This window comes from Salvelinus namaycush, chromosome 31 (genome assembly GCF_016432855.1).
Source record: "Salvelinus namaycush isolate Seneca chromosome 31, SaNama_1.0, whole genome shotgun sequence".
Taxonomy (NCBI): domain Eukaryota; kingdom Metazoa; phylum Chordata; class Actinopteri; order Salmoniformes; family Salmonidae; genus Salvelinus; species Salvelinus namaycush.
Genome location: NC_052337.1, coordinates 9518316 through 9543417, shown reverse-complemented (window position 1 = coordinate 9543417; position 25102 = coordinate 9518316). Strand labels below are relative to the sequence as shown.

Sequence of the window (25102 nt, the reverse complement as noted above, 5' to 3'; positions counted from 1 at the left end):
GGATGAGTCAACAACATAATTTGGGCATGACTTAATAACAAACTATGAACTTTTAAAAGGGAGATTTTCACTGGACAGTTACTTTAAACAATACAAGAATATCCATATAATCAGTCTGTGGGCTATAGAATATGTTTCTGCTGGCTACACTGACTGATGTATTGCTTTTTTTACACAACGCATGATTAGTATAGAAGAACTGTAGCAACTTGCACACAAACTTCTTGCCAGAATTGATCGTTGGTTGTTGAAATGTTCTGCCAAGGACCGACCGTCTTTATAGGAATAGGATGACAACTTTCAGTCTTGCCAAGAGAGAGAAACACAAAATACCTCAACACAAATCCCTACAGTCTCCAGCTGGAAGATCTATTTCCTCCTTGTTTGTCACCTGGGACTTGGCAGTTGCCACTCTAAACCAAACTGAAAAAGATGAAAAATAACACAAGAAGCCCATGAGTATACAAGATAAAACGTACAGCTGAAACAGTACAACTTTATCTGTTTACATCTGCTAACTAAGTATGAAATCAATGTTGGTGGTCAGGTCATTTAGAACACACAATATTGTTCAAATACAATTCTCCTATTTGGAGTTTTATTACAGAATCATATTTCATTTTAAATCCACACATTTTGAGATTTGAAACAATCCAGTAGTGTCCATCCTAGTCATATTGAAGAACTGACCAACCATTTTCTGCCATCTGCCACACCTGTAACACAACATATATTGATGTCATCAACATGCGCCACTCTCTGAGGGCGGTCTCCGTCTTAGCAGAAATACATCATCATGCTCCAAGACATATGAAGGCATTTCACACATACAGTAATAACATTTTCAAATACAAAAACAATTCATGAAAAAAGAGGGTGGAGATATCCTCTGGTTAAGCATTAAGGATACACACAATAGCTTCCATATGAGGACCAAGAGAGCAACACCATAAAATCCCAAAAAACAAAAAGGCAAAATAATAGTAAAGAGACAAGACATTTTAAGGCTGCATGAATTACTTGAGGACCAACATCATTAGGTATGTAAATTCCTTTCTTTGAGTAGCCTTCTTGACTTGAGATGAGACAAATCTTTATCAAGGTGAGAACTAATATGCTGCAGTGACAGCGGAGAGAAAGAAAGAGGATAAATTAACTAGCATTGGTCCTCCAGGTCAACCCTCATCTTTAGCTCTATTGTCCTCCAGATCCTCATCGCTGTCTACATCACTGTAGACTGTCTTCTTGACCTTCATCTTTCTGCTCCGCTCCTCTTTCTTCATCCTCTGTTTCACCTGCTTTGTCACCGTTTTCACTGAAAAGAGAGGATTGAGAAAGGAACAACATATCGCATATCCTTTTTATAATGACAACCATATAATAGTTTGTTCTGTCATTGCTCTTTGAGAAAATAAATCCTTTCAAGCTATTCAAAAATCTAAATAATTATAATGCTTCATAAGACTCACAATGGTTTGGGTGTGTAAAAGTGAAAATTATCTTCTCATTGTTAACTGAACTGCATCATCTTGATCTTCCTATTGGGTTTTTAAAAGAATGTGTCATTCAAACAGTTTATTTTGAGATCACAAAGGTTGGATCTCTCACCTTCTGATGAACCAAACTGATTGTCTCGACCTCCATCGTCACAGATGGCAGTGCTGTCCTTTTTCTCCTCATCGTCAATGACGATCCTCTGTCGTGCACTCTCAAACACAGACTTGAGAACGATTGAGTCCTCAAATATCTAAAGCAAACACACACATATAACATAACATGAACCAAATTAGCCACCGAATCAAGAGCTGGGGGCATCATGGCATGTGGATTTCATGTAGAAACGGTAGGCAGTGGTGTGAACTCCAGCGGGCCTAGATCACATCCCCGAGGCATACCTGAGATCCCTCCAAGTTGAAGGTCTGGGCATTGTGACACAGTAGTATGATGTCCTTCTCCAGATCTCCCACACCCCGGTACTTGTGATTGCGCACACGCTCCTACAAAAAAACACACATGGACAGAAAACATGTACTCTCACATAAATACAATGCATATTATACTGAACAAAATATAAATGCAACATGCAACAATTTCTAAGATGTTACTGAGTTACAGTTCGTATAAGGAAATCAGTCAATTGAAATAAATGCATTAGGCCCTAATCTACGGATTTCAGATGACTGGGAATACAGATATGCATCTGTTGGTTACAGGTAGGGGCGTGGATCAGAAAACCAGTCAGTATCTGGTGTGACCACCATTTGCATCATGCAGCGCAACACATCTCCTTCACATAGAGTTGATCAGGCTGTTGATTGTGACCTGTGGAATGGTGTCCCTCTCTTCTTCAGTGGCTGTGCGATGCTGCTGGGTATTGGCGGGAACTGGAACACGCTGTCGTACACGTCGATCCAGAGCGTCCCAAACATGCTCAATGGGTGACATGTCTGGTGAGTATGCACGCCATTTTCAGCTTCCAGGAGTTGTGTACAGATACTTGCAACATGGGGCCGTACATTATCATGCTGAAACATGAGGTGATGGTGGCGGATGAATGGCACGACAATGGACCTCAGAATCTCGTCATGGTATTGCATTCAATTTGTCATTGATAACATGCAATTGTGTTCGTTGTCTGTAGCTTATGCCTGCACATACCATAACCCCACCGTCACCATGGGGCACTCTGTTCACAACGTTGACATTAGCAAACCACTCGCCCACACAACTCTATACACTGGTTTGTAGTAGTGAGGCCGGTTGGACGTACTGCAAAATTCTCTAAAACGAGGTTGGAGGCAGCTTATGTTAGAGAAATTAACATTAAATTCTCTGGCAACAGCTCTGGTGGTCATTCCTGCAGTTAGCATGCCAATTGCACGCTCTCTCAAAACTTAAGACATCGGTGGCATTGTGTACATTTTATAGTGGCCTTTTATTGTCCCAAGCATAAGGTGCACCTTCATACTGATCGTGCTGTTTAATCAGCTTCTTGATATGCCACTCCTGTCAGATTATCTTGGAAAATGAGAACTGTTCACTAATAAGGAAATAAACAAATTTGTGCACCAAATTTGAGAGAAATAAGCTTTTTGTGAGTATGGAACATTTTTGGGATATTTTATATCAGCTCATGATACATGGGACCAACACTTTACATATTGTGTTTCTATTTTTGTTCAGTAAAGTACCTGAAGTCAACATCAACAGAAAGGTTTGCTCAGATGCTGTATATTAATTTGTTAATGACAACCACAGGGTTGTGGAAGGACAGTTAGACAGACGAAAGGTTAATGCTGCTATCTATGACTGCGAGCCTGGGTCCAGTTGGTATGTGGGAAGATTTGGGGGAAGAGCAGATCAGTTGGTGGGTTAGTGGTGAGCCACCAGTAGGCTGAAAGGCTGAGGGTTGGTGCTGAGCTGAATCGGTATGTGGGAAGATTTGGGTGGGTTGGTGCTGTGCCTATAGATGTAGTGTAGATGGTCCGCAGAGCCTACCCTGATCCTCCTGAAGTCCACAGGCTTGCGGATCAACTCGTAGTACTCTGGCACCTCCTTCCTGGAAGGCAGCTGAACGAAGCCTTTGCTGATCTGACGGCCCAACCTGGAATTAGTATGCACAGGCACTGTTACCAACAAACAATAGTATTTATTTTGTTTCAAATGCTTCGAGCGTTTGATTGAGACTCCCTGGAGTGGCATATTGGCCAGATTTAGTTCCATTGTTCCAGGCAAGACTAATCAAGTGCAACTAAACAATTTGAAAGAAAACATGCTATTTTAGAAGTCAGGGCCAGTCCTATCTGTCTCATCATTTCTGCAACACAATGCTCACACTGTGAAATAGAGGCACAAAATATAAGTAATTCATGTCTAACCATTCCCTGCATGGTCTGACATCAAACACCATTGCCCTTCATATCTACACATCGGTAATAAGTAGTTAATTAATACTGTGTGGATATAATTGCATTACCCATTAATACATAATTACCACAGCGCCCCCAATTCTCCCTGGTAATCTCACCCGTCTCTGTAGTTGATAACCATGTCCACCAGTGTGTTAAGCTGCTTGGTGAGCTCGGGAGGGTTGGGGGGCAGTTTCTCTGCCGGAGGTCTACCTCGGCGTTTCTTGACCTTTTCACCTCCAGCCTCCTGGCCGGAGTCTCGGGACTCAGAGTCTTTGTCGCCATGGTGATCACCTTTCCGTTTCTTTAGGCTGATGTCCTCCTCCATGTCCTCCAAGGCCCCGTTCTCCTCCACATGTGGGGAGGTCAAGGAGGAGGAAGAAAAGAACGGGAGTGGATTTGTTTGTTTATTTGGATCTCAATTAGCTGTTACTTGGAACATCTACACTTCCTGGGAACCACAGAAAACAAAGGATGGATATAGGAATGCACAAGCTGCTGGAAGTGGGAAAGGGGATACCTAATCAGTTGCACTACTGAATGCATTTAACTGAAATGTTATTCCGCATTTAACCCAACCCGTCTGAATCAAACAGGTGCAGGGGGCAGCCTTAATCGATGTCATCAGTGCCCGGGGAGCTGCTGTTGTTGGGGGTTAATTGGGCAGAACAGCAGATTTCTCCACATTGCCGGCACCGGGATTTGAACCAGCAACCTTCCGGTTACTGGCCCAACGCTCTTAAGCGCTAGGCTACCTGCCGCCCACATCTAGGCTACCTGCCGCCCGGAATATACAGTACATTAACAAATATTTGAGTGGAGAGAGAATTTACACACATTAATCAGTGTTGTGTACAAGTTCTCTTCTTATTCAAGAGGAGAAAGATTGGCCCAATAAATTGTAAATGCGATAGGACCAAAGAGGGATTTGGAAATAAGTTTGGGGATGGGATAAGAAACAACTGTGCTCTTGACAGTGATTTGACCCCTGTAACTCCTGACAGCTTAGTGGTTCTTAAATAGCTGTTCAATTGATCTCCTCTCTGAAGAAAGTCTAGCAGTTAGATGACTTAACGATTTAGACAGTCAAAGTTTGACCTTGAAAAACAATTCAACAGCCTCTTCCAAAAACTACTTCAAAGAATGAACTAAATGTGCATAGATTATTGATTTCACTATTAAATTATTCATTAACCTAGAGTCGATGTCTGCACCCCACAGAAATCCCATTAGCATAATTGAAAAATCCCCATAGAACTCAATCTGTTTACGCTAGAGATATGTTTTTTTTGCATGTGCTCTTCCCCTTCAGCATTTTGCTGTGATTATTATACCAGGAGACATCCCGAAAATCGGTCTTCTCACGAAAATGTCTGTAGCCTCTGAACGGTTTGGCCTAAAAAAATATGACCCCTCTATGGAAAGATAGGACCCTTACAAGTCATTACCGAAGATCTGCTCATTTCTGTCTGGAGCGTCCGAACAGTTTGGTCTATACACTAATATGACCCAACCATGGAAAGGTGGGACTCAAACGAACACGTACATATTTTGCTCTAGGACACCCACAAGCCTCACAAGACTTGTCTGAAGGCAGCCTGGTACCAGTTTTAAAAAATTTAAGTATATATGGAAGTACTTTAGTGCCTAAAAAAAAGGGTTAAATACAGATCAATTGCTTTGTGAGAAGGTGTTAACTGTGGAAGGTGTAAACCCATGTTCGCAGTTAGCCAATGTTATGTAAATGCTGCCCGAAAAGCCCCAGCGGCCTTGCCTTGGTCCCAAGTCAAAGCAGGTCCACTGAGGCCATGGCCCAGGAACCAGGCCGTGGAGGTGGAAACACTAAAGTCTGAGGCAAAACAATGGGGTAAATCCTCAGTGGAAATGCACCGTGGTGGTGTCTATCTTATTTTAATCTCTCATAGCTGCAAATGTCTGCAGCAAGCAACTGCTGTATTTTACACAAAGGCAATTAAAACGTAGACGTATGCATGCAGTATTACTTGTCCAGGCTGGCAGGGAGAGGGAGAGAGAGAGGGAGGGAGAGAGAGAGGGAGACAGAAAGGGGGAGAGAAAGAGAGAGAGGGTGTGAATATGTGTTCACATTCAGCAGAGACTGAGGAATGCACTCCAATCTGAACGGAATATTGATGTATGAACCATACAGAAATGCAGCCAAAATAGTGCACACCCACGTCATATTATATTGTATTAGAATGTGAAAATCTACAAGGAAACAGAGATGAAAGTGCATGTAACTGTATATTTAAACAAATATGTCATCTGTGCTTATGAATGCATATACGATCAGTCAACCCCCTCCCTCTCACCATAAGCACAGACACACACAGACAAACACACCCTGGGGGACCATATCGAAAGTGGCCTAATAACCATCATCAATGACGAAGGATCTGTATGACATTACCAACGGTGGAATATGCATGTACACTTCCACACACGTACACTAATAAACACATGTACACACACACACACACACACACACACACACACACACACACGCGAGAGCGAGAAAAGCATGAACAAAAGAGAATGATCGAGCGCAACAAGAACAGTAAAAAGGACAACAAAAGACATCATGCGGATAATCGGTCAGCTTTAAGGTTATCATTATAAAGCCTTCTCTACACGGCTACAGTGGAATGCAATGGTATACAGAGTAATCCTAAAAGACGGACAAAACAGCTAAACACCCTGTGTGTGTGTGTGTGTGTGTGTGTGTGTGTGTGTGTGTGTGTGTGTGTGTGTGTGTGTGTGTGTGTGTGTGTGTGTGTGTGTGTGTGTGTGTGTGTGTGTGTGTGTGTGTGTGTGTGTGTGTGTTGCTCTATGCTTGTACCATCATCACCAAACAAGCCTGCCTCTTCCTTCCCCTCCTCGACTGGCAGACGATACCCCCTCATCTGTTACAGCTCACACCTACACACTCACTTCCTCTCCCGCTCACACAGACACTGCACACACTTACACAGACAGACAGACACTCACGCACACGCTCTCTCTCCTGTCTCCCTCTCTCCCTCTGTGCCGGTCTGTGCGATGCAGCCTGGCTGAATCCTATCCTCAGAATAAAGAGAGGAAGCGAGGGCGAATGAAGGAAGACAATGAAAGAAGGAAGGACAAAATATTTACCTGGCTGCAGTCTGCAGTCTGACTCTGTGGATCAGAATGGGTTGTAGCTGGATGGGCTGCGGCTGCAGCTGGAGGGGAGAGAATTAGCAAGCCAGCATAGCGGCGAGCTGCTAGCCTCTTCATCAGCTGATCACTCGAAAAGCAGAAACCCAGAAGGGGGGCAAGCATGCAGGAGTAAAAGAAAAGCGCTAGGTTTTCATACACAAATCAACGGGTAGCTGAGCGGGGGAAAATAACATGTGATAATAGTAGTAGTCATCTGTCTCTGACTCTGTGTGGCAGGCAGGCTGCAGTAGGCAGCTCTCCCTCTCCTCTCCCCTCTGCTGCAGTCTCATTCCTCTCAGTAAGGCCCCAAGCTCGTCTGCCTCTGCATGTTTTAATATCGACTGTTGCCAGACGCTTTTTTTCCCCCGATCCTGTTAAAGTTATCGGGCCCATTTTTTTTTCATGAACGATTTTTGCATTACGTTTCAGCATGTGGGGATTAGACTCTGTGTGGAGGCTGAGTGTGTGGTCGGGGGAGGGGTGGTCTATAATATGCATGTTACACACACACGGCTCAGTCTGAACACAAATTATTCAAGCTCAGTGCTGCCACGATGATGTCATGCTGGTGGTAATTCAAGGTTTTAGGTCATGTCGTGTGTGTGTGTGTGTGTGTAGACACAATTCATTCCAGACATTCTGAAGCTCTGATTCCTCTGCGAGACTCCACTAGGAAACCTGATGCCAACCAGAGATGGGCAGTATTTATGTTACATGTATTTCAATATGTATTTCAATTACGTCTGAGTATTTTGTAATTTGTATTGCACTGGGCTGAACTACACTCCAATGTATTTTCTAACAAGATACATTCGAGAGCTGTAATTAGTATTTTTTAAATACAAATTACTTTTCTGTAATAGATATATATATTTTTTTTGTGTGTTTCACAATTTTGTGGCCCCTTTTCACCCTTTATTGGTATCAAAAGTATGATTGAACTATGGTGTGATAAGAGCATCTGCTAAATAAACTAATATAAATGTAAACTCAGCAAAAAAAGAAACGTCCCTTGTTCAGGACCCTGTCTTTCAAAGATAATTCGTAAAAATCCCCAAAACTTCACAGACCTTCATTGTAAAGGGTTTAAACACTGTTTCTCATGCTTGTTCAATAAACCATAAACAATTAATGAACATGCACCCGTGGAACGGTCATTAAGACATGAACAGCTTACAGACGGTAGGCAATTAAGGTCACAGTTATGAAAACTTAGGACACTAAAGAGGCCTTTCTACTGACTCTAAATTACACAAAAAGAAAGATGCCCAGGGTCCCTGCTCATCTGCGTGAACGTGCCTTAGGCATGCTGCAAGGAGGCATGAAGACTGCAGATGTGGCCAGGGCAATAAATTGCCATGTCCGTACTGTGAGACGCCTAAGACAGCGCTACAGGGAGACAGGACAGACAGCTGATCGTCCTCGCAGTGGCAGACCACTTGTAACAACACCTGCACAGGATCGGTACATCTGAACATCACACCTGTGGGACAGGTACAGGATGGTAACAACAACTTCCCATGGTTGCACCAGAAACGCACAATCCCTTCATCAGTGCTCAGACTGTCCACAATAGGCTGAGAGAGGCTGGACTGAGGGCTTGTAGGCCTGTTGTAAGGCAGGTCCTCACCAGACATCACCGGCAACAGCATCGCCTATGTGCACAAACCCACCGTCGCTGGATCAGACAGGACTGGCAAAAAGTGCTCTTCACTGACGAGTCGCGGTTTTGTCTCACCAGGGGTGATGGTCGGATTTGCGTTTTTTGTCGAAGGAATGATCGTTACACCGAGGCCTGTACTCTGGAGCGGGATCAATTTAGAGGAGGAGGGTCTGTCATGGTCTGGGGCGGTGTGTCACAGCATCATCGGAATGAGCTTGTTGTAATTGCAGGCAATCTCAACACTGTGCGTTACAGGCAAGACATCCTCCTCCCTCATGTGGTACCCTTCCTGCAGGCTCATCCTGACATGACCCTCCTGCATGACAATGCCACCAGCCATACTGCTCGTTCTGTGCATGATTTCCTGCAAGACAGGAATGTCAGTGTTTTGCCATGGCCAGCGAAGAGCCCGGATCTCAATCCCATTGAGCACGTCTGGGACCTGTTGGATCGGAGGGTGAGGGCTAGGGCCATTCCCCCCAGAAATATCCAGGAACTTGCAGGTGCCTTGGTGGAAGAGTGGAGTAACATCTCACAGCAAGAACTGGCAAATCTGGTGCAGTCCATGAGGAGGAGATGCACTGCAGTACTTAATGCAGCTGGTGGCCACACCACATACTGACTGTTACTTTTTATTTTGACCCCCGTTTGTTCAGGGACACATTATTCAATTTCTGTTAGTCACATGTCTGTGGAACTTGTTCAGTTTATGTCTCAGTTGTTGAATCTTGTGTTCATACAAATATTTACACATGTTAAGTTAGCTGAAAATAAACGCAGTTGACATTAATTTTTTTGCTGAGTTTATAAGTAAAAATGGACAAATGCAAAGCATTCTGAGTATTATTGTAATGAGCTCTACACCGTAACACGGCCAATTATAATACCCAGTGTGCTTTGTGGTTCATTTTGGTATGTCCACTTTCACATTTCGGTCATTCAACTGATGTAGCTAAACAACAACATATCACAGTTATAGCACGTAAGAAGTTTTTGTAACCGTTGATGAGAATGTTGTTGCTGTTCGGGCAGACTACTTGCAAATTAATTTCTGTATTTTAAAATGCAAAATACAGTACATGCATTTTGAAATGTATTTAATTAAAATAAAATGATTTTGTAGTTTATTTTTTTAAACATTGATCTTTATGGTATTATTATATTGTAGGTTGTAATTTCTGCCCATCCTTGATGCAAAAGTATCAACAAAAAAAAAGAAAACTGGGGTTGGTGAACCATTTACATAAAACTGAAATTACCTTGTGGCCATTGGCGTAATGCTCGCAAGGTAGTAATTGATCAGAGGCTGTCCGAACAGAGGCTATGAAGCATTCTGAAAGACCTTGACCAGGGACCTGTTTATATGAATTCAGCAAAGTATTTCAGACATGTTCTAATGGAAAAATTAGTATTTGAATTGGACTTGTTTGATTACATTTTTACTTACATTTTTCAGCATGATCTTCATCCTACTCATTGTCCTCGAGTCTCCCGTCCCAGGTATTATCTGCTATTCCAGCCATGTTCAGGCATACTGTCTGTGTCTGTCCTGCATAGAACATGACATCATTCGGCCAATACGCCACTTCAGGCTAATGGTCTTATTATTGCTCCATCTTGAAATTACATTTTTTGTGGTAATAATCCCTCATGGTCCTGCCCTCACCATGGCAACAGGGGCGATTAAATAGGAAAAAGAAAAACCTCTTGGTTGGACCTTTGATGTGAGCGAGACGATCGATATCAAATCAATGTTGTGAAGAGTTGATTTTATTTGCAAATATTGATTTGGATGTATGAGTAACAGTGTCTAGACATGTTCATTCCATTGAGACAGAAATATAATTTTATTTTCATCTCCCCCAAGAACACTACTTGCTCAAAACATAATTTCTGCTGCTGTTTGTTACCATAGCAACAGCACATTTTGATGGTGGACCTCAAAGGCAGTTATGCTTCTGTATTCCATCACTGACTTGGGGAATCACACAAAAATCTAATCATCAAATCTAATTATATTTGTCACATGCGCCAAATACAACGGGTATAGACTTTACTGCTTGCTTACAAGCGTTTCCCAATGATGCAGAGTTAAAAAAATCTAATAAAAATAGCAACATGAGAGGAATAAAATACATAAGAATGGAGTTATATCCCAGTTGGCATACAATGTGAAAAATACGTATTTTACTGGTTGAAATCTGGTCGGAACGTTTTACAACCAGATTGTGGATTAAAGATGGCGCCGGAGGGGATGGCTGGCATCTTATCGGCTCTTAACCAACCATGCTATTTTGTTAGTTTTTTTCGCATTGTTCGCAACTTGTTTTGTACATAATGTTGCTGCTACTGTCTCTTATGACCGAAAACAGCTTCTGGACATCAGAACTGCGATTGCTCACCTCAGATTAGACAAAAAGTTTTCCTTCAATGAGTTGGAAGGGAGGGATATACTACAGACACCCGACCAAACCCAGATCCCCGTCATTCGCTGGAGAAGAAAACGGAGATTTGGCGGAAAAAGAACAGGGTGCCTTGTTAGGATCAGGTGACGAGTGGCTAATCTGCCTTTGCCTTCCATCCTGCTAGCTAACATTCAATCGCTGTAAAATAAATGGGACGAACTGAAAGCACCTATATCCTACCTACGGGACATTAAAAACTGTAAAATCTTATGTTTCACCGAGTCGTGGCTGAACGATGACATTAAGAACATACAGCTGGCGGGTAATGCACTCTATCGGCAGGATAGAACAGCAGCCTCTGGTAAGACACAGGGCGGGGGCCTATGCATATATGTAAACAACAGCTGGTGTACGATATCTAAGGAATTCTCTAGGTTTTGCTCGCCTGAGGTAGAGTATCTCATGATAAGCTGTAGACCACACTATCTACCTAGAGAGTTTTCATCTGTATTTTTCGTAGCTGTCTACATACCACCAAGGACCAATGCTGGCACTAAAACCACACTCAATGAGCTGTATACCGCCATAAGCAAACAGGAAAACGCTCATCCAGAGGTGGCACTCCTAGTGGCCGGGACTTTAATGCAGGGAAAGTTTAACCAGTTTTCCAAATTTCAATCAGCATGTTAATGTGCAACCAGAGGGAAAACAATTCTAGACCACCTTTACTCCACACACAGAGACATGTACAAAGCTCTTCCTCGCCCTCCATTTGGCAAATCTGACCATAATTATATCCTTCTGATTCCTGCTTACAAGCAAATATTAAAGCAGGAAGCACCAGTGACTCGGTCTATAAAAGATGGTCAGATGAAGATAATTGTAACGGTCGTCATAGTCGTTCTCCTCCTCAGACGAGGAGGAGCATGGATCGGACCAACACGCAGAGTGGGTAGTGCTCATGATAATTTATTAAATCGAAACTGAACACTAACATGAAACAAAATAACAAAATGAAACAACCGACAACAGTCCCGTGTGGCACGAATACAAACACGGAAACAAACACCCACAACACACACGTGAAACCCAGGCTGCCTAAGTATGATTCTCAATCAGGGACAACGATTGACAGCTGCCTCTGATTGAGAATCATACCCGGCCGAACAGAAACATCCCAACATAGAAAATCACACATAGAAATCACACATAGACAAACCCACCCAACTCACGCCCTGACCAACTAAATAAATACAAGACAAAAGAAAACAGGTCAGGAACGTGACAATAATGCTAAACTACAGGACTGTTTTGCTAGTACAGACTGGAATATGTTCCGGGATTCTTCCGATGGCATTGAGGAGAACACCACATCAGTCACTGGCTTTATCAATAAGTGCATTGAGGGCGTCGTCCCCACAGCGACTGTACATACAGTGGGGAGAACAAGTATTTGAAACACTGCCGATATTGCAGGTTTTCCTACTTACAAAGCATGTAGAGGTCTGTAATTTTTATCATAGGTACACTTCAACCGTGAGAGACGGAATCCATACATTTGTCTGTACATTATGCCTTGAATCTATTTTTCCACGCCCAGAAATCTGCTCCCTTTACTCTCTGTTCCCGAATGCACTAGACAACCAGTTCTTATAGCCTTTAGCCGTACCCTTATCCTACTCATCCTCTGTTTCTCTGGTGATGTATAGGTTAACCCAGGCCCTGCAGCCCCAGCACCACTCCCATTCCCCAGCCGCTCTCATTTGTTGACTTCTGTCACCGTAAAAGCCTTGGTTTCATGCATGTTAACATTAGAAGCCTCCTCCCTAAGTGTGTTTTATTCACTGCTTTAGCACACTCCGCCAACCCGGATGTCTTAGCCGTGTCTGAATCCTGGCTTAGGAATGCCAGGATTCATTTCCATCCCCAACTGCAACATTTTCCGACAAGATAGAACTGCCAAAGGGGGCGGAGTTGCAATCTACTGCAGAGATAGCTTGCAGAGTTCTGTCATACTATCCAGGTCTGTGCCCAAACAATTCGAGCTTCTACTTTTAATAATCCACCTATCGTGTGAGATCCCCAAAGATTGTAAAGCTGCCGCAGTCATCCCCCTTTTCAAAGGGGGAGACACTCTAGACTCAAACTGTTATAGACCTCTATCCATCTATCCATTTCTAAAATCTTTGAAAGCCAAGTTAACAGATCACCGACCATTTCGAATCACACCGTATCTTCTCCACTATGCATGGGTGCACCTCAGCCACGCTCAAGGTCCTAAACGATATCATAACTGCCATCGATAAAATACAATACTGTGCAGCCGTATTTATCAACCTGGCCAAGGCTTTCGACTCTGTCAATCAGCGCATTCTTATCGGCAGACTCCATAGCCTTGGTTTCTCAAATGACTGCCTCGCCTGGTTCATCAACTACTTCTCAGATAGAGTTCAGTGTGTCAAATCGGAGGGCCTGTTGTCTGGACCTCTGGCAGTCTCTATGGGGGTGCCACAGGGTTCAATTCTCTGGCCGACACTTTTCTCTGTATATATCAATGTTGTTGCTCTTGCTGCTGGTGATTCTCTGATCCACCTCTACGCAGACGACACCATTCTGTATACATCTGGCCCTTCTTTGGACACTGTGTTAACAAACCTCCAAACGAGCTTCAATGCCATACAACACTCCTTCCGTGGCCTCCAACTGCTTTTAAATGCTAGTAAAACTAAGTGCATGCTCTTCAACCGATTGCTGCCCGCACCCGCCCGCCCGACTAGCATTACTACTCTGGACAGTTCTGACTTAGAATATGTAGACAACTACAAATACCTAGGTGTCTGGTTAGACTGTAAACTCTCCTTCCAGACTCACATTAAGCATCTCCAATCCCAAATTAAATCTAGAATTGGCTTCCTATTTCGCAACAAAGCCTCTTCACTCATGCTGCCAAACATACCCTCGTAAAACTGACTATCCTACCGATCCTTGACTTCGGAGATGCCATTTACAAAATAGCCTCCAACACTCTACTCAGCAAATTGGATGTAGTCTAATTGGATGTGCCATCCTTTTTGTCACCAAAGCCCCATATACTACCCACCACTGCGACCTGTATGCTCTCATTTGCTGGCCCTTGCTACACATTCGTCGCCAAACCCACTGGCTCCTGGTCATCTACAAGTCTTTGCTAGGTAAAGCCCCTCCTTATCTCAGCTCACTGGTCACCATAGCAACACCCACCCGTAGCACACGCTCCAGCAGGTATATTTCACTGGTCATCCCCAAAGCCAACACTTCCTTTGGCCGCCTTTCCTTCCAGTTCTCTGCTGCCAATGACTGGAACGAATTGCAAAAATCACTGAAGCTGGAGACTTATATCTCCTTCTCTAACTTTAAGCATCAGCTGTCAGAGCAGCTTACTGTACCTGTACACAGCCAATCTGTAAATAGCACACCCAACTACCTCATCCCCATATTGTTATTTATTTTGTTGCTCTTTTGCACCCCAGTATCTCTACTTGCACATCATCATCTTCACATCTATCACTAGAGTGTTAATGCTAAATTGTAATTATTTCACCTTTATGGCCTTACCTCCCTACTCTTCTACATTTGCACACACTACATAGATTTTTTATATTGTGTTATTGACTGTACGTTTGTTTATGTGTAACTCTGTGTTGTTGTTTTTGTCGCACTGGTTTGCTTTATCTTGGCCAGGTCGCAGTTGTAAATGAGAACTTGTTCTCAGCTGGTCTACCTGGTTAAATAAAGGTGAAGCAAATAAAAATAGTCACTTTAATAACTCTACCTACATGTACCTCAATTACCTCGACACCGGTGCCCCCCTGCTTTTTATATAAACTGCATTGTTGGTTAAGGGCTTGTTAGTAAGAATTTCACTGTAAGGTCTACACCTGTCTACACCTGTATTAGGCGCATGTGACAAGTACAATTTGATTTGATTTTATTAAAATACGGATTTTTCATTAAGTCTTTTGACATCATGAAAAATACATCTTATTTGGGTTGATATCTAGTTTTTGGTTTAAATCTGATTGAACTACTGACCAGTTATCGAAATGCTACTCAATTAATAAACACCAATCTATATAAACATGTGCATAGTGTTTGTGGGCCATGCATCCATTGCACATAAGACATCATTGCAGTTATTAAAATTGGAGTAATGTTCTTTTTTCAGCAGGTTTTGCATGGTTCAGCTTAGCACACTTGGCAAACAACAGCTGGTAGAGTGCACCAAAGCGGCTTTGAGTCTCGTGGCATACTGTACCCAGTCAACACGCTGGGCTCGGGCCTATTCCGTTTGAGACTCGGGGGACTCAGCATGGACTCGGACTCAGAGGGGCTTCATGCCGGCCGAGCTCTTCCCAAGTCCGGCAGAATCATATTACTATGGGCTTCGGCTAATGGTACTCGTGCTGAGTCAACTTCAGCTTATCTGTCCCGATTAACTTTTTCAGGAGTAGGGTCATTTGAGGTTTTTATTCAGCAGGTGATGTAATACCAAAGAGATTTGATATATTTCACTTCCAAGTCATCGAATTTGCTAGATCATTAAAAGCAAAAATGTGTGACAGTCTCTGCGGTCCTATAGCTATCAAAGACGGTCCCTAATTTAGAGAATCTCTGATGCTATAAATGCTTTCACTTTTACTACATCTTGCTGTGTGTGTCGGCTGCACATTTTGTATGTTCCACTGAATGTTGTTTCGATGTTTGATTATGACCAACTAAATTATGACTAACTAAATAACACGTAGGCCTGTCTTTCATTTCAAAATCCTACTATAATCCACCAGGATTTACAAAACCCTATTTTTATCACATTTATTTCCATCAATAATTAGTCCAAAATTATAGCACCTGAATTTGACCCTGAAAATATGACTATTATATTTTCCCTTAAAGATTTTAAGCAATACATTTTCTTTGTCCAAAGATTACAATTTATATTGCATTCAGAATTTGGGAGACAATTGGTAAGAAACATTTATTCCAGTTCAACACAAAACACACCGCATTTCATTAAATTTCTATATTTACATACTTTAAGATTTAATCAACATACAAAAACAGTATGTGAATGTCAGACACAGCATTCTTCCAGTTCAACACAAACCTCACACTCACTCAAGTAACTTCAAAAACTGTTATTGATGCCCACTCCAAAAATACCTTTGTTTTTAGCAGATGTGCGGTAATCTTATTTTAATTTCAGTATCTAAATAAGGAGGTAGGCATATCAGTTCCAGCTAAAACTAGGATTTGAATCTGTGCTTCAGACTCAGCAATAGAACTCTGTGCACAGGCAGTCTGCTTGCTCGAGCGCATCAGTCAACACTCCGTACTGCAGTTGGGACAGAGCAGTCAACACTCCATACTGCAGTTGGAACAGAGCAGTCAACACTCCATACTGCAGTTGGGACAGAGCAGTCAACACTCCATACTGCAGTTGGGACAGAGCGGTCAACACTCCATACTGCAGTTGGGACTCAGCGGTCAACACTCCATACTGCAGTTGGGACTCAGCGGTCAACACTCCATACTGCAGTTGGGACAGAGCAGTCAACACTCCATACTGCAGTTGGGACTGAGCGGTCAACACTCCATACTGCAGTTGGGACTGAGCGGTCAACACTCCATACTGCAGTTGGGACAGAGCAGTCAACACTCCATACTGCAGTTGGGACTGAGCGGTCAACACTCCATAATGCGTTTGGGACAGAGCGGTCAACATTCCATACTGCAGTTGGGACAGAGCACTGGGTATGCTACCCAACAACACAGCTGGAAAATGTCAGTTTCTCAAAATGTACACAAAACATTTGAAAAGATTTGACTGCTAAGTGGTAGTCAGTGTTCTCCTGCACTGTTTTACTTTTGTAAGTAAGGCAGCGGTTTGTTCGGTAGAAGAATGTCAAGGAAATATTTGCTAGCTAGCTAGCTAATGTAAGCTCTATGGCTAATCCTCCAAGGACATTGTAAGTTTTCATTTTTACCTGTTGTAGCCATTGGTTGTAGCTAGGTAGCTAAGGTTTTGACATTTGTTTAGTTAATGACAGTAAATGTGTGAGAGAGAGAGAGAGAGAGAGAGAGAGAGAGAGAGAGAGAGAGAGAGAGAGAGAGAGAGAGAGAGAGAGAGAGAGAGAGAGAGAGAGAGAGAGAGAGAGAGAGAGAGAGAGAGAGAGAATAAATACACATATAGGAAACATTAATATTGTTTGTGGGTGTGTGTTTAAGAGAGACATTGTGAGCTAGCCTAATTCTTGAAACGTGTAACCCCCCCCAACATGGGTGTGAATTTGTTCTTGATTCATCAGGGATCGTTGTATTTTTGTGTATTTTGTATTTGACAGTACGATACATTTTGCCTGTCCCTGCTCCCCCTCAACACTCATTCTAACGTTACAACTCTCAACCGCCTTACTCAATTCTTGATTCTCTTCTTTTGCAGGAATCTTCTAACTTGGATGGAAGGATGGAGGATGGAACAAAAGGGAAGGAGTACAGAAGTTATCCAGCCTGCTGACTAAGAAATGTAAATAGACAGCAAAACATAGGCTCTCTCTCTCTCTCTCTCTCCGTATGTCTGCCTGACTTCCAGATTGCTGAGGGACAACATAGTCAATGACATGTTTTCATATTCCACAGAAAACAGACCATTTCCAATGCATTTTTTTAGTTTTCTGGATATGCACGTCTTTCAGACATACACAGAGTGAACAAAACATTAAGAACACCTGCTCTTTCCATGACAAAGACAGACCAGGTGAGAGCGATGATCCCTTATTAAATCCACACTCCATGCACCAACGAATTCAGGCTGTTCAGATGTTTGGTATACTCAGTGTATATGATATTGGGATTACTCCGAATATCACACATGGACATTTCTAAGGCCGGATATGGACTCATTCAATATCCTAAGACATCCTATTTTTTCTCTTCATTTTGACAAATACTCTCTGTTTACAACATCGCATATCTGTGTTTTCTCAGTATTCAATATGTTAAGCTATATTAATTCCAGATAGGCCTATGTTTGTCTTGGCTGAGGTCCATATCAGGATCTTGATATGCTTTTGGATATGGTGAAAATAAGGACGATATCAGATGCATTTGAGTTTTCCGTACATGCTCAATAATTTGACAAATATGAAATACATATTTATTTTGTGCAAAAATCTTTCCCTCAGGATATCATACATGATATGGCCGGAAATTGACTCATTAGATATCTTGAGATAGAGAAAATATGATGTCCACATAGTCCTATGACAAATACAGTAGGCCTATATAGTGTATTTTCTCAGCACATACAATTCATATGCTCTTGCCTGAGGTCCATATCAGGATCTTGATTTGCTTTTTGATATGCTAAATAAGGACAGTTTCTGATGCTTATTTGAGGACATGCTCAATAATTTGACAAATATTAAATCCATGTCATTCTTTCATACACTAGTTATAATTTTTGTATTCACTCTGCATAAAGGTGCACACAAACTAAAATCACTGTAACTGGTAGCCTAGCAACAATAATCAAGTATTTTCTGCTGTTGAGTTCCAACTGTCATTTTTTTATTTGTGCGCCACAATGAGTGTGTAAATGGTGTGTGATCAAACTGACTACTGGAGTAACAAAGTGTGAAGCTGTTATAAAATACCTCAAGGAAGTTTATAGTAAGTAGCTAATTTGAGATGTTTTATTTATCTTAGTAACTAGAATCAAGAACGTTAGCTAATCAAAAATATGAAATAACATATATGGAATCATGTAGTAACCAAAAAATTGTTTAACAAATATATTTGATATTTGAGATTCTTCAAAGTAGCCACCCTTTGCCTTGACAGCTTTGCACACTCTTGGCATTCTCTCAACCAGCTTCACCTGGAATGCTTTTTCAACAGTCTTGAAGGAGTTCCCACATATGCTGAGCACTTCTTGGCTGCTTTTCCTTCCCTCTGTGGTCCAACTCCTTCCAAACCCTCTCAATTGAGTTGAGACCAGGTCATGTGATGCAGCACTCCATCACTCTCCTTCATGGTCAAATAGCCCTTGACACATCACTGAATACCGCTCTTCATATTTTCAAGCATGGTGGTAGCTGCATCATTTTATGTGTATGCTTGTCATCGGCAAGGACTATGGAGTTTTTTAGGATTAAAATAAAATGTAATACAGCTAAGCACAGTTAAAATCCTATAGGAAAACCTGGTTCATTCTACTTGCCAACAGACACTGGGAGACAAATGCACCTTTCAGCAGGACAATAAACCTAAATCACAAGACCAAATCTACACTGGAGTTGCTAACCAAGACGACATTGAATGTTCCCAAGTGCCCTAGTTATAGTTTTGACTTAAAATCGATGAGAAAATATATGGCAAGACTTGAAAATGTCTGTCTAGCAATGATCAACAACCACCTTGACAGAGTTTGAAGAATTTAGAAAATAATAAATGGGCAAATATTGTACAATCGCTAGAGGACTGTTTTGCTAGCACAGACTGGAATATGTTGCGGGACTCATCCAATGGCATTGAGGAATATACAACCTCAGTCACCGGCGTCATCAATAAGTACATCGGCAACGTTGTCACCACAGTGACCGTACGTACATATCTCAACCAGAAGCCATGGATTACAGGCAACATCCGCATTGAGCTAAAGGCTAGAGCTGCCGCTTTCAAGGAGCGGGACACTAATCCGGACACTTATAAGAATTCCCGCTATGCCCTTAGACGAACCATCAAACAGGCAAAGCGTCAACACAGGACTAAGATTGAATCCTACTACACCAGTTCTGACGTTCGTTAGATGTGGCAGGGCTTGCAAACTATTGTGGACTACAAAGGGAAACACAGCCGCGAGCTGCCCAGTGACGCGAGCCTACCAGACAGGCTAAATGCCTTTTATGCTCGTGTCGAGGCAAGCAACACCGAAGTATGCATGAGAGCACCAGCTGTTCCGGGTGACTGTGTGATCACGCTCTCCATAGCCAATGTGAGCAAGTTCTTTAAACAGGTCGACATTCACAAGACCGCGGTGCCAGACGGATTACCAGAACGTGGACTCAGAGCATACGCTGACCAACTTGCAAGTGTCTTCACTGACATTTTCAACCTCTTCCTGACGGAGTCTGTAATACCTACATGTTTCAAGCAGACCACCATAGTCCCTGTGCCCGAGAAAGCGAAGGTAACCTGCCTAAATGATTACCGCCCCGTAGCACTTACGTCGGTAGCCATGAAGTGCTTTGAAAGGCTGGTTACGGCTCACATAATCCCGGAAACCCTAGACCCACTCCAATTAACATACCCCCCCCCCAAAAGATCCACAGAAGACGCAATCTCAATCGCACTCCACACTGCCCTTTCCCACCTGGACAAAAGGAACTCCTATGTGAGAATGCTGTTCATTGACTACAGCTCAGCGTTCAACACCATAGTGCCCACAAAGCTCATCACTAAGCTAAGGGCCCTGGGACTAAACACCTCCCTCTGCAACTGGATCATGGACTTCCTGATGGGCTGCCCCAAGGTGGTAAGGGTAGGCAACAACACATCTGCCTCACTGATCCTCAACACGGGGGCCCCCTCAGGGGTGCGGGCTTAGTCCCCTCCTGTACACCGTTCACCCATCAACTCCAACGTTAAGTTTGCTGATGACACAACGGTGGTAGGTCTGATCACCAGCAACAATGAGACAGCCTACAGTTGTGGCCAAAAGTTGAGAATGACACATATTAATTTTCAAAGTTTGCTGCTTCGGTGTCTTTAGATATTTTTGTCAGATGTTACCATGAAATACTGAAGTATAATTACAAGAATTTCATAAGTGTCAAAGGCTTTTATTGACAATTACATGAAGTTGATGCAAAGAGTCAATATTTGCAGTGTTGACCCTTCTTTTTCAAGACCTCTGCAATCCGCCCTGGCATGCTGTCAATTAACTTCTGGGCCACATCCTAACTGATGGCAGCCCATTCTTGCATAATCAATGCTTGGAGTTTGTCAGAATTTGTGGGTTTTTATTTGTCCACCCGCCTCTTTAGGATTGACCACGAGTTCTCAATGGGATTAAGGTCTGGGGAGTTTCCTGGCCATGGACCCAAAATGTCGATGTTTTGTTCCCCGAGCCACTTAGTTATCACTTTTGCCTTATGGCAAGGTGCTCCATCATGCTGAAAAAGGCATTGTTTGTCACCAAACTATTCCTGGATGGTTGGGAGAAGTTGCTCTCGGAGGATGTGTTGGTACCATTCTTTATTCATGGCTGTGTTCTTAGGCAGAATTGTGAGTGAGCCCACTCCCTTGGCTGAGAAGCAACCCCACACATGAATGGTCTCAGGCTGCTTTACTGTTGGCATGACACAGGACTGATGGTAGCGCTCACCTTGTCTTCTCCGGACAAGCTTTTTTCCGGATGCCCCAAACAATCGGAAAGGGGATTCACCAGAGAAAATGACTTTACCTCAGTCCTCAGCAGTCCAATCCCTGTACCTTTTGCAGAATATCAGTCTGTCCCTGATGTTTTTCCTGGAGAGAAGTGGCTTCTTTATACTGCCCTTCTTGACACCAGGCCATCCTCCAAAAGTCTTCGCCTCACTGTGCGTGCAGATGCACTCACACCTGCCTGCTGCCATTCCTGAGCAAGCTCTGTACTGGTGGTGCCCCGATCCCTCAGGCTGAATCAACTTTAGGAGACGGTCCTGGCGCTTGCTGGACTTTCTTGGGCGCCCTGAAGCCTTCTTCACAACAATTGAACCGCTCTCCTTGAAGTTCTTGATGATCCGATAAATGGTTGATTTAGGTGCAATCTTACTGGCAGCAATATCCTTGCCTGTGAAGCCCTTTTTGTGCACAGCAATGATGACAGCACATGTTTCCTTGCAGGTAACCATGGTTGACAGAGGAAGAACAATGATTCCAAGCACCACCCTCCTTTTGAGGCTTCCAGTCTGTTAAACGAACTAAATCAGCATGACAGAGTGATCTCCAGCCTTGTCCTTGTCAACACTCACACCTGTGTTAACGAGAGAGGGAGGTCAGAAACCTGGCAGTGTGGTGCCAGGACAACAACCTCTCCCTCAACATGAGCAAAACAAAAGAAGAAACCCGTGGACTACAGGAAAAGGAGGGTCAAACACTCCCCCATTCACCAACAATCAATCATGGTCCAAACACACCAAGAAAGTAATTAGGAGGGCATGACAACGCCTTTTCCCCCTCGGGACACTGAAAAGATTTGGCATGAGTCCCCAGATCCTCAATAGGTTCTACAGCTACACCATCAAGAGTATCCTGACCGGTTGCATCACCGCCTGGTGTGGCAACTTATCGCATCATACCATAAGGCGCCCAGTACATCACTGAGGCCAAGCTTCCTGCCATCCTGGACCTATATACTATGCAGAGTCAGAGGAAGACCCAAAACAATTGTCCAAGAGTCCAGTCACCCAAGTCATAGACTGTTCTCTTTGCTACCGCAAGACAAGCGGTACCGGAGTGCCAAGTCTAGGTCCAAAAGGTTCCTTAACTGCTTCTTCACCAAAGCCATAAGACTGCTGAACAATTAATCAAATGGCCACCCGGACTATTTGTATTGACCCCCCTCCTTTGTTTTTACACTGCTGCTACGCGCTGTTTATTATCAAAGCATAGTCACTTTACCACTACCTACATGTACAAATTACCTCAACTAACCTGTACCCCCGCACACTGACTCAGTAGCAGTACCCCTATATATAGCCTCGTTATTGTGTTACTTTTCTTTTTTACTGTAGTTAATTTCGTAAAATATTTTCTTAACCAACAATGCAGGTTTACAAAAAATAAAGTTAAGGGCTTGTAAGTAAGCATTTCAAGGTAAGGTCTGACAAATACAATTTGATTTGATCAAGGTGTGCAAAGCTCTTAGAGACTTACCCAAAAAGACTCCAAGCTGTAATCGCTGCCAATGGTGTTTCTAACATGTATCGACTCGCTAATCAAGACATTAGTCTTTTATTTTTCATTCATTTTTAATGCTCACATTTTTCTTTGACAGAGTATTTTGTGTAGATGGATAATTTAAAATTAAATCCATTTTAATCCCACTTTATAACACAACAAAATGTAGCAAAAGTCAAGGGGTGTGAATACTCACTGAAGGCACTGTACGTCCATGAAGACAGGGTAAAGTGACTAGGCATCAGGATATAATAATAGTGGTACAATAAAGACCAGAGTAGCATCATCATATGATTAGTGTACAAGTGTGTGTGTTTGTGTCAGTATGCGTTTGTGCATATGAATGTGAAGATGGAATTGAGGGACATGCTCAAGCACGCTCTCTCAAACACACACACACACACAAATGTAGTGCACTTCTTTTGACCAGAAAGCTATGGGCTATATAGTTTCCTACTATAAAGGGAATAGGATGCCATTTGGGACACAGCCTAGGATGGAGATGAATGAGGGGAAGTATCTGCTTCATCTCATTTAATCCCTCAGTTTTAACGAGGGGGAACTGCTAATCACCTTCACTCACTTCCAAATATTCAGACACATTTCACTGTTAGAAGGTGACATTTCTCAGCATTTGGAGAACAGTAAGAACAGAACATAAGTTCTAATGGGGGCAGGCTGTCAATTCTGGAGGTGGGAGGGAGGGAGATGGGGTTTGCGCTAAAGTTAGACTTGCATCCTCTTACCTCAAGTAAAATTTCTACAATTGGAGTTGCCCTCGCTCTCTGTTAGCTTCTGAAGGAAAGAAAACGAACCAGACAACAACCGTTTAGAGGTGAGGGCCCCAGATGAATGGTTTGTTGCAGACAATAGTGCTGTAACTTTTGGAAAACTTCTGTGAGTGAGAGTCAAAGAAATACTGTGATGACATTCACAAATTAATCCTGTTGCTAGCACTACTTCCTCGCCCTCGGACCAAGGTGAACAGAAGAGCAAACAGAAGATAATAAAATATCCAGCCTCTCTAGGACAAAGGAAGCAGAATTTGAGAAGGCTTTTGTATTGCTAAAACTAAACCTTTCCGGCATGTAGAATTCACCTGATACTCCCCGGCATCAGCAGTATGTGTTGGTTTTTAACAATGTAGAAATATTTTCCTGTTGCGTTATCTCATGATAACCATTCACCACAGCACCACCAGGAGGAAACATTAGAGTTCTGTTTCTCACACAGTGATGTTCTGAAGCTGTTCAACCAGAAAGTCCCAGCAGGTGGCACCAGGTACAAATATCAACTGTCTTTCCTGTTGTTTATTTAGAAAGGGTAAAAATCACATGTAAGATATTGAGGTACTTCAGTTTATTGTATTATTTAAAAGCATAAGGCACAGAGCATTATACTAACAATGAAATATTTAACACTAATATACTAATTGTAAATAACTGTACTTCCAATGGGCTTAAATATATGATATATACAATGACAATCACATAAAAAATATCTTCCATATATTGATGTTTGAGGGCATAGAATGAAATTATCTGCATGTATATGCAATGTATTCAATCTAGAGACTAAAATGTCAGAAATTAAACTCCTACACAGAAAGGCCACAGGTCGTGGGGATATAATTACTGTAGGAGAGTGATTTGCCTAGCAACCTCTAATAAGTTTCAGGCTGTCAACCTGGACAAGAGAAGAGGCAGTCCATATAGGCTACATCATTCGTTGATTTCACTAGGCTAAGATTTACAATTGTGGTCTCAGATCGCTTGTTGAGTGCTTGGATACGAGGGCATCATCTTGGTCCCGCTTTAAAACGAACATCAACTTTGAAGCCTTCATAAACCCTTTATAAGGGCCACATAGAACCTTCACAAATTATTCCATACACTAAGCATACATCTATGTGTAGCAGCAAGGGTGGAGGTTTGAGGGGCTTGCAGGTAGTT

General features: G+C 42.6%; 1 protein-coding gene across 1 annotated transcript; it reads right to left on the bottom strand.

Annotated features, from left to right (window-relative positions):
- Positions 1–1175: 1175 nt before the first annotated feature.
- Positions 1176–7181, bottom strand: LOC120026193 (probable global transcription activator SNF2L2). Its single transcript, XM_038971018.1, has 6 exons — positions 7059–7181; positions 4028–4257; positions 3499–3604; positions 1896–1997; positions 1609–1747; positions 1176–1315 (listed from the first exon to the last, which is right to left on the bottom strand). The coding sequence occupies exons 1-6, from the start codon at positions 7179–7181 to the stop codon at positions 1176–1178; spliced, it is 840 nt and encodes a 279-aa protein (XP_038826946.1).
- Positions 7182–25102: the final 17921 nt, after the last annotated feature.